We start from the raw sequence: 10,709 nt of genomic DNA, 5'->3' as shown, positions 1-10,709 counted from the left end.
TGGAACTCACTCTGTAGACCAGGCTGGCCTCGAACTCAGAAATCCACCTGCCTCTGCCTCCCAAGTGCTGGGATTAAAGGCGTGCGCCACCACTGCGCAGCATTTCTTTCTTTTCTTTTTTTTTTTTTTTTTTTTGGTAGAACACCTTTTTAAAATTAGTTTCTCTTTATTATTAATTTTACTTCAGTTTTTTCAAAGGGTACTATCATGTTTCAGACAAAATATAATTTATTTTTTTATTTCAGAATAAAAATGACTTATAGTTCCATAATCATTGAAATTACTGTGGTAGCAAAGAAGGCATTCTCCAAAGAAGCCTCAAGTAGTTTATCATAGCACTGTGGTAGCCAGCAGCAGCTCTTCCTGGAGGGATGTGAGAAGTTGTAGCTGAGTTGTGAGTTAGTGTCAGTCCCCTTCATGGCAGAGAGTGAGACTGAGGCCTGCGTGGATGCAGAAGCTCTGACCATGAGTACTGGCCAGTGTGCAGAGCTTTCTAGCTTCTTTTACACATATATGCTGTGTGTAAATGCACTCTTTGAAGGCTAATAGTAGTGCTTATCAGAAAATGTAATACTCATTTAGGAAAAGTTCTACTTTTCAACTTGGAATTTGGCTTTCTTTTCCAGGATTTCTTCATCCTTAGGACAGCTTCTTATAGTAAGTTAGAGATCCTCATTTCCTGCCATGTTTAGATAGGTGTTGAAGAAAAGTAAAGAAGGGTCTCTTGAAAACTTTCAAGTGTCATTCTTGTGTAAGACAGAAAAAGGCTAGGATGCAAGCACACTTAATTTAAAATACATGTGTTTCAGTACTCAGCTGACAGAAGGTACCTTCTTGGTCTCACCTATGCGAGTGCATGCTTAACAAGGATTAGTGTTATATAGGTAGCCATGTGATGTCACATTTCTTCTCTGTTGGGCAGCAGTTTCTTCAGCTATAAGATGGAGCACTTGTATAAGATGATCTTTGCTGTTTTTAACCTTCTGTGAGGTTTTCATATTTTTGCCTTCTTAAAATCTGTAGTTAAGAATTTCATTGTAGATGGAAGTGAAGATAAACAACATCCTCTCCAAAGGAAATCTGTGGTGAGATTATATAACTCACCTTTATCAGACAGTCCTATTTCTTCTTAAGGGAGATAACCTTAGAGATAACCTGTTTCTGGCTAAAATTGCTTGACTCTGACAAACTTCCTACTGCTCTATCCTCCCTTCTGGAAAATTAAAAAAGAAATTATAAGAAGGTCACGTTTTCAGAAACTATTCATTTTTAAAATTAATCATTTATTATATCATAAAGTTTTTAAGTTTTTGTGACTTCCAGTCATTGTCTTAATCAATTCATGTTAATGTAGCAAGGACTAATCAAACCTTAGAGACAGAAGGCCCAGATTGGTTCTTTCTACTTTTGCTGTCTAAAACCTCCTATCTACAATGGCATGCTCTTATGCAGGTATACCCGTATCTTCACAGGTAATGTCTTAAGAACATTGGTAACATTTTTAATGACATGAGCTTGAGCTAGAAACAGTGCCCAACTATACTTCCTGCTCATCTGAGCGATCAAAGGCACCATTTTAGGCCTAAGCTTAATTTCTCACGGCTTTCAGATACTCATATGCAGTTCTTGGCATATAATCTGGAGTCTAATCAGACTTTATTATGAGTTTCACATGGTTAGTTTTTTAGACCTTCAGAGAATTTTTACTTTTTCTTGACTTCATTTTGACTGTTTCTCCTTTTTGATAGTGCTGTTTAAAAACTATAGCAGTAGACACTAACAGAAAAAATAGAAAATTAATATAAAATATTTTTTTAGGGTGTTAATTTTCTATTTTTTCCTGACTCAGGTTTTAGCTCAGATACTATACCTTGTCAGGTAGGGTGGGTCTTTCTAAGTGTAGCATCGGGATTTTACTCAGTTTGATCAGTACTGCAATCAGAAAATTAACAAGAACTTCTCACCTTGTGTAAATGTGGCTCATTATATTTGACCATTTTGAAACAAAGAACTTGGATATGGTTGTTTATTTCTGAACTTGCTATTGAGGTGGGTCATCTTGCTGAATGCTTACCTATTTAAAAGCTACAATATTTAAATAGCATGGCTCATCACAAATAGTAATGTTCAAAGACTGGTTTAATAAGATATTTTTCCAATAAAAATTTCCAGTTTTGCACAGGGTGAGAATCTCTTAGTCCACTTTCTGATTGCTTCATATTTTTATTTTTACTTTTTAAAGCTGTGTTATTTTTTAGTTCTTCATGCTTTGGAAGTAACAGTTGAAGAGAGGTGAGGAAAGTTTGTGAAAATTGTGATCGGTGATTAGCTGCCACCTGCCTGAGGTGTCTTCTGAGAGGAACTAACCTCTTTGTGGTGCTAGAGCAAGGTCACTGGATTAAAACCAGACCAGGTAACCATCTTATTCCTTGTCTGAAAAGTTCTGTCTTAAAATTAATAAATGCAAAGCACACACAGTAACATGAACTGCTGCTTAAAGAGGGTTTTTAATTTTCTTCCCAGAAACCAGTAAAGTGGACTATGTCCTTTTTCAAGCTGCCACAGCCATTATGGAAGCGGTTGTCCGAGAGTGGGTTCTCTTGGAAAAAGGCAGCATCGAGTCACTGAGAACATTCCTCCTAACCTATGTCTTGCAAAGGCCTAAGTGAGTATCTGGGGTGGCACTGCTAAAATAAAGGAGGCTCTGTTCAGCCTCTATGATCTGTCCTTCCAGACAACCCTTCTTTTTAATGGTGGTGTTTATGGGCAAGCTCTGTGCTAGAACTTGTAGTTTGAAAATTTATGCACGATTATAGCTTGCTTTCATACTTTATAAAAATTGTACCTTTTACTTAAGTTTCTAATCGTAAAGAAATATGTGATATTGTTCTTGTTGAACTTTGAAGAATTTGATTATAAATTAAAGTTAACTTTTGACTGTCAAAACATACATTTTCTTGTTCTTAGATGCTTGGTAGGATAGTTTATCTCTTTGAATATATGTAGAGGCAGTTTAGCATAGGCTGAGTATTGTGAGATATAGCTGCATAGTCCCAGAAAGGGAGAGGAAGTAATTAAACCATCAAGTGTTACATATAAATATGTATAGAAAATATTTTAGGAAAAAAAACATTAAATTCTTTGTTTATTTTGAAAAAGATCAAATTTCAGGAGTGAGGTAAAGTGAATTTTCTTTAATGTTTAAACATTCTTATAAGACTATACGGCCAGGCAGTGGTGGCGCATGCCTTTAGTCCCAGCACTTGGGAGGCAGAGGCAGGCGGATTTCTGAGTTCGAGGCTAGCCTGGTCTACAGAGTGAGTTCCAGGACAGCCCAGGCTATAAAGAGAAACCCTGTCTCGAAAAACCAAAAAAAAAAAAAAAAAAAAGACTATACATTGATTCTTTATGGAATTAATAGATTTTTGCTATATTAGATGGTTGTCTTGATCTATACTGGCAAAATAATTTCAAATAAATTTTGATAATATATTCTTGTAGTTAAAGTTGAGAGAAATCTTCATGTTTATATTTATATAATAAAGGAACTAACCATGTTTATCTATAACAATACTTTAAAAAAAGATTAGGGGCTGGGTATGTAGCTCAGGTTTTGTTTTATATTGTAATTTTAAGCTAGGAGTAGTATATCATGCCTCTAATTTCAGCATTTGGAAGGCTAAGGCAGAAGGAATGCTGCAAGACAAAGCTAGACTGGCCTGTAGTATGAAACTATCCCTAGAAACTGGAAGAAAAAAAAAAAAGGAAAAAAGAAAAGAAATATCTGCCACAGAGGCTAGAGAGATGGCTCAGTGGTTAAGAACACTAGCTGTTCTTTCAGAGGATCCGGGTTCAATTCCTAGCAATCACCTAGCATCTTACAACTGTCTATAACTCCTGTTTCAGGGAATCCAACATCCTTATAGATGTACATGGACTCAAAACACCAATGTACATAAAATTAAAATTAACTAATTAGTTTTTAAAAAAAAAGAAAAAGAAAGGTTGGAGAGATGTCTCAGCAGTTAGGAACATTGATGGTACCGTACTCACAACCTTCTGTAATGGGATCCGATGCCCTCTTCTGGTGTGTCTGAAGACAGTGATAGTACACGCATATAAAAAAGAAAAAGGAAAACAATGCTACAGTAGCTTTAGTATTTAGGCCCCTATTCCTGAAGAGCAATCTTTGTGGTAACCCCCAACCTGAGGCCTAGTTATTGTCAAAAAGCCTTTTTATTTTCTTGGGATTTTATTCTGTTTTTACTTTACTTGAACAGTGATTTAATAACACTTTTTTATGTGTTTGAGTCAGCTCACAACAGAGCAATTTTCCTAAGTAGTCAGGGTATGCATTACAATAGAATTTCTGGGCTCCTTGACAGTCTTTCCCCACTCTATTCCATGAAACCTAGAACTCTGCAGAGCTGGGGTGATGTAAAGTGATATTGTATATGTATATAATAATGTGTATGTAATCAAGATGTTTGTACATATGCTTTCTTGTGCTATCAAAATATGTTATTTGTCATTCAGTCCAGATTTTTTTTTTTTTTTTGTTTTGTTTTTGTTTTTTGAGACAGGGTTTCTCTGTGTAGGCCTTGCTGTCCTGGAACTCACTCTGTAGACCAGGCTGGCCTCGAACTCAGAAACCCACCTGCCTCTGCCTCCCAAGTGCTGGGATTAAAGGCGTGCGCCACCACTGCCTGGCTGAGATTTTTTTCTTTAAGGTAGGTTCTCACTATGAAGTTCTGGCTGGCCTGGAACTTGCTATGTGGACTAGATAGACTGGCATCCAGAGGTCCACTACTAGCTTTTGCCCCCCGAGTGTTGGTAGTAAAGGTACATGCTACCACCTCTGGCTCAAAAATATGGAAGGAATATTTTGACTTTAGTCTTGATATAGGGACACATGTTTGAAATTATTAATAAATGCCTTCTATATGGCAAATCCTGAGTTTTATATACACTAGTGTGCTTAGAGTGGGTTGGTTGATTTTTCGGGATAGTGTTAAGTAGTAGTAACCGATGAGTCATGTCACATGGCTGGTGCCTTGGGAGCCTTTAGTAATAACTTTGGAGAAAGTGACATCACAGTTTTGGCAGAGGGAATAGAAGTTCGTAGGGCTGGAAGCATAAAAGTGTTGAGCTAGGGACTGAGACATTCCATATGCCCGCCTATTGAGTGTATGGAAAGAATGAAGTCAGAGAGCACAGTGGCCTTGGCCGTCGGACTTTAAAAGCACATGACTATATGTATAACTGTATCCAAACTGGGATACCTTTAAAAGTAAAAGTCAGCACTATTAATAATTACTCAGGACAACAGGACACTGGGACTTTTCCAGGAAAGCTACATTTGGTCTTGTTGCCCTTGGTAAGGGATGTAGCTTGTCCCTAGGGCACAGGTTACATCTTTGTGGCATTTGAGATGTTGTATTTTAAGGTTGGTGTTTTTGGATCCTAACCTCTTCTTGAGAAGAGGTTCTGAAAAGGCATTTAAGTCTCTGTGCCCCTGTGATGTATAGGCCTTACAGAATGCTTGATTGGGAATGAGTGTTTGTACTGTCATCCAGAAGTGACACACTTTTCTTAGACCTTGAAGTTTACTCATTAAACAGGGTTGAGGTACTGCTGGTTGGAGACAGATGTCAAATCAGAATTATCTTAATCTCAGTGATATTCCCACCATGAGTACTCAGTGAGGAACTGAGTTAGTATGTCTTGGACACTGCCTAAAGTGTTTAATATGTGTGTAGTGGACACAGTCCTAGGGTTAAACATGTTTTGTTGTTTGACATTTGCTTTTTTTGAAGCAAGGTCTTGTGGTATACAGCCCAACCTGGCCTGAAGTTACCTGTGTAGCTCAGATTAGGGTAGAACATTAGTTTTTACAGTAATCCTGACTGTTGTCTCGATTTTAAAGAAGAGAAAACCAAGATTTTGGGTTGCACAACTAGTAAGGAACAGAGCTAAGTGTATGAGTCTTTCTATAACTTGGTAGATTATACTACTCTCAGGTTAAGTGGTATTATTAGAAGCTTCTGGTATAGTAAGAAACTTGTGAATGTTTATATTAGATAGAGGTAAATGTTTTCACAATTTTTATGTTTTGCAGCCTCCAAAAGTATGTTCGGGAACAGATTCTATTAGCAGTAGCAGTAATTGTAAAAAGAGGATCATTAGATAAATCAATTGACTGCAAAAGCATATTTCATGAAGTCAGCCAGTTGATAAGTAGTGGCAATCCCACTGTGGTAAGTATGCTGACTGCTTGTATCTATAAATATTTTTTATTTTGCCTATCATTAATTGCATTCTGGCAATAGTAGTATAAAAGGAAGACATGCACACTAATGTGCCATGTTTTTATTTGTTCAGATGTTTCTGCTGATCTTTAAATATATGTGTGTAATACAGATATAGTATACTTAGCATTTTCATTTGAGTCTGTTTTTCTGTGTTGCCACTGTGCTCATAATCATTTTAATTGATTGTAAAACATGATGAGTTAATACACCATGATATTCTTTTTCTGTGTGTGGAAAGACCAGGACTTAGTTTATAGGCCTAACTGGCCTGGGATTCATAGAGATCTGCCTGCTTCCCCCTGACTTCTGAGTTCTAGGATTAAAGACATATACCACCATACTTGTCTTTTTCATATTTTTAATCATTCTCTTGAACATTTCTTTACCTCAAATTTTAATAAGCCTTGGAAGGTACCAATAATTATAGAAATGGTTGAGTTAAATATAAATGGTATCTGGCATAATAAAAATTATTAGCTATACAATGACTTCCAGGTGGTTCTATCTGGTGAGCGGATGTTAGGCCATTGTTCTTGAAAAAGGAGCATGATTTTTCTGCCCTGTCCACATTTAGGGAGAAATCCCTCACCAGAGGCTATGTTACTGACCAGCTCTGATCCCTGGAATGATCCCTGTAGAACTGGAGTTAGTAGTACCTGGCCATTCTGATTCTTAGGTATCTAATCTTTAAATATTCTCAGTAGTTTTTTAACTGTCACAATTCATTTTTAAAAATTACTTGAGAGATTTATGTGTGAGGCTATACAATTTTCAGGGACCCTTCTGTAAGAGATGTGGAACTTATTTATTAGTTGTAGTGGAACTCGAACCCAGACCCTTGCACACACAGGCAGGGCAAGTGCTGTGCTGCTGAGTACTGAAGCTGTTTCTGTTTCTGATGTAGAACTGTGGTAGTGTTAGAATAGTTTTAAAATGGCAGTCAGATCACTTGTATGGACTTGGTAGTCTTCTTTCCTGGGAATGACCGTGTGTGTAGTCCGATGATCAGTGTGCCCTGGATGCTCTGGGTTGAGTTACTGCTCCCCTTTTAGATTTTGCTTTGGGACATCCTGTTGCATTTTGATAATCTGACCTGTTACAGTGGACAGGATTGGACTGGAACTGGCATTGAGACCTGTAGCTAATGCTCTATGGATTGGATTTGTTTTTTCCAACTGGGGCTTTAGTGCAGGGTGTTGCAACTTGCTCTTGTCCTCTGAGCACTGCACAGGTAAATTGTCATGCCTTTTTTAGGGGTGAGCACATTCTGGGAACCCAGTTTTCTTCTTCCTCTCCCCTTGAGTAGATTTGATGTAATACAAAAAGTGATTCATGGGAAATTGACAATAAGACTTGTCTAAGCCACGGATATTTGTAGAATAACATAGTCTACAAATGCTAGAACAGACAGTGCAGTTACAGAACATTGTGATATATCCCTAGTACATACATTTGGATAAATTAATATCCTTCATATTCTTTAAATAGTCAAAGCCAAGACCCCACCCACCCCCACCCCACACAAATACCCCACTCCCTGCACACACCCTCCCCTGACACACACAGTTTTTGAGTTAGGGTCTTGCTTTGTTACTGGCTAGTCTGAAACTCACTGTGTAATAGTCTGGACTTGAACTCTTGAACTTTTTCTTTAATCTCATGTCCTGGGATTGAAGGCATGTACCACTGTATGCAAGAAGATTTTGTTTTTTAAAATAAAATTTCTAATTAACAAGACCAAGAAAGTCTATTAGCAACTCAGTATGTTGGAGGTGGAACCATTTTTAATGATAGCATGAAGTGGTTTTGCTGACCACATTGTAACATTAAACTTAAATATTTGGCCAGCAGTGGTGGCGTATGCCTTTAATCCCAGCACTTGGGAAGCAGAAAGAAGCAGGCGGATTTCTGAATTCGAGGCCAGCCTGGTTTACAGAGTGAGTTCCAGGACAGCCAGGGATATACAGAGAAACCCTGTCTCGAAAAACAAACAAACAAACAAAAAGAAACTTAAATATTTTCTGTTTATATGGTAAGTAAAATACAAACATTGTGGTCACACACCTAGATTGCAGACCAGTAAAATGTTTTAATGTATCTTCTTTTTGGATGGTGAAGAATCTGTGGGAATGGTTAAAAATTTAAGGGTTCCTTAGTCTCAGAGATACAAATAACCTCAGAAGACTTGGTTAGAGCTTTGGTAGGAAAGTAGCATGCTGAAAGTCGGTGGCCAGAACCGTGTATTTGGTAGTTCTATGTGATCCGTGAAGAGATAGGCGGCAGTGAGAGAAATCATCTGACGGCTTTCCTCTTTAGCTGGTTTGAAGTTCCATTTACTGTTTTATGCATGTTCATGTGTGAATGCCAGGGCATGTGTGCTGAGAGGATGACTTCCGGGAATCAGCTCTTTTCTTCAGCAAGTACCTTTACCTTCTGAGTCATGCTGCTGGCCCTAGTTGATGGTTTTCTGTGGATAGAAGAGTTGATCTTAGGAGCTATGAAGTCAGAGAACTCACTTCCCCTCTACTACCTCTAGAAATGGCAGTTCCACGGACCTTCACTGGCTGGAAATTATAGTCTGACTGCTTACCGTTCAAATCCTGATGTTGGTTGTCTCTCCCCGTGTATGAGCTCTACTGTCTACTGGTCTCATGAACCTTACATGAGTTTTGAGGCAGGTAGCAGTTGCAGAGCAACTTTTTTGGTCATACTTAGTTACGGTTCTGCCAATCATTACCTTCTTACCTGGAACAAATACATACTATATATTGTCTAGGTATTCTTTAGTATGTAAAGCAGATGTCCTAGTCTTATCTGAGGGGCTCATTCAGAAGTGTTTGATCATCTACCTAGCAGCCTCTCAACCCATTCTTTGAAAATCTTGGGAACATAAGCTCTAATAAATCACCCTATATAACTACTCTAAGTGTTGAAACACAGAAGACAATATCTACTAGTGAAAGCTGATTATATATCTAAAAACTAACATGGTCAGTACACTAGCTTTCCTTTAAATGCTTTAAAGAATTATCATGATTGTGGTTTCTTGCAGATCATTTTATGGAAAGTTTCATAAATGTGTAAAACCTTGGGAGAGGATATTTGATTACAGTGCCTTGTTTTACCACTGTGCTAGGTCTTTAGCCTTCATAAAACCATTGTTTTAGTTTATTTTTTTTTATTGAAAATAGGCTCTCCCCCCCCCCCCCCCCCAAGACAGGGTTTCCTCTGTGTAGCCCTGGCTGTCCTGGAACTCACTCTGTAGACCAGGCTGGCCTCGAACTCAGAAATCTGCCTGCCTCTGCCTCCCAAGTGCTGGGATTAAAGGCGTGTGCCACCGCTGCCGGGCTGAAAAATGAAAAATAGACTTTTTTAATATAATATATTCTGATTATGGTTTCCCCTCGATCAACTCCTCCCATATGCCTTTTTGTTTGTTTGTTTGTTTTTGTTTTTTTCAAGACAGGGTTTCTTTGTGTAGCCCAGGCTGTCCTGGAACTCACTCGGTAGACCAGGCTGGCCTCAGACTTAGAAATCCACCTGCCTCTGCCTCCCAAGTGCTGGGATTAAAGGCATGCGCCACCACCGCCCGGCTCCCATATGCTTCTTGCCCACCCAAATTTGCACACTTTCTTTGTAATTAGAATACAAAAGTTATCTACAAATAATAATAAAATAAGATGAAACAATAGCAAACCAGAATAGGACATAGAAATTTTTTTAAAGGAGTGTTTCTTAGACAGTATAGCTTTCCATGTGCCATGGTGTGTTATTGATATAATCACACATATACAATTAATAACTATGTCATTTCATGCTCATCTTTGTGAGCAGGCTGTCTTACTTCCGTGGTTGTGATGGGTACTGTGATTATTTCATCTCAGCTGAGAACTGTTGGGCCTACTGTCAATACTAGTTTGAGAGGACTAGGGAAACTCCTTCCTAGAAGAGTAGCTTAGGCTATTTTTTAGGCTGACATACAAACTAAAAATTTAATCTATTTAATGTTTGCCTTATTTCCTTTGAAAGTAATAAGCCTATGTTAAATCATTCTGAAAGATAGTTAAGCCTCCTTTTCCGTCTTTTTCATGTTGGGCAGAAGTGGGTGTGAAATTCACTTGTCTACCCAGGGCTGCCCCTGGATGAGATAGCCAAGTTAATCTCCCTTATCGCAAAGTCTCATTGATGTTTTCTTAGAAGAGCAGCTGGAGGTCTGCTATATAGTGTGGCAACCTTTCATACAGTTTATTCTTGGTAATAAAGATCCTGAGGCAAGAGCCAGGCTATTATAAGAGACAGTCCTCCCCCTGAACAAGAGTATTTTATTTTGTCAGCTGGAGTTAGTATCTTGTGCTTGTGAAGTGGGAAGGCAATCTGTCGGGGGGGGGGGGGGGGGGG

At 38.3% G+C, this 10,709-nt stretch overlaps 1 protein-coding gene across 1 annotated transcript in view; it reads left to right on the top strand.

Annotated features, from left to right (window-relative positions):
• Nucleotides 1-10,709, top strand: part of Xpo4 (exportin 4) — an 84,990-nt gene that overhangs the window by 19,768 nt on the left and 54,513 nt on the right. The window contains exons 3-4 of the mRNA XM_028787215.1: nucleotides 2,524-2,665; nucleotides 6,119-6,257. Coding sequence (XP_028643048.1) covers nucleotides 2,524-2,665; nucleotides 6,119-6,257 — 281 coding nt within the window. The remainder of the gene's footprint in view (nucleotides 1-2,523; nucleotides 2,666-6,118; nucleotides 6,258-10,709) is intronic.

This window comes from Grammomys surdaster, unplaced genomic scaffold (assembly GCF_004785775.1).
Source record: "Grammomys surdaster isolate TR1022 unplaced genomic scaffold, NIH_TR_1.0 125617, whole genome shotgun sequence".
NCBI lineage: Eukaryota > Metazoa > Chordata > Mammalia > Rodentia > Muridae > Grammomys > Grammomys surdaster.
Note: the sequence above shows the minus strand (reverse complement) of the source record. Positions and strands in the feature narration are given on the sequence as shown.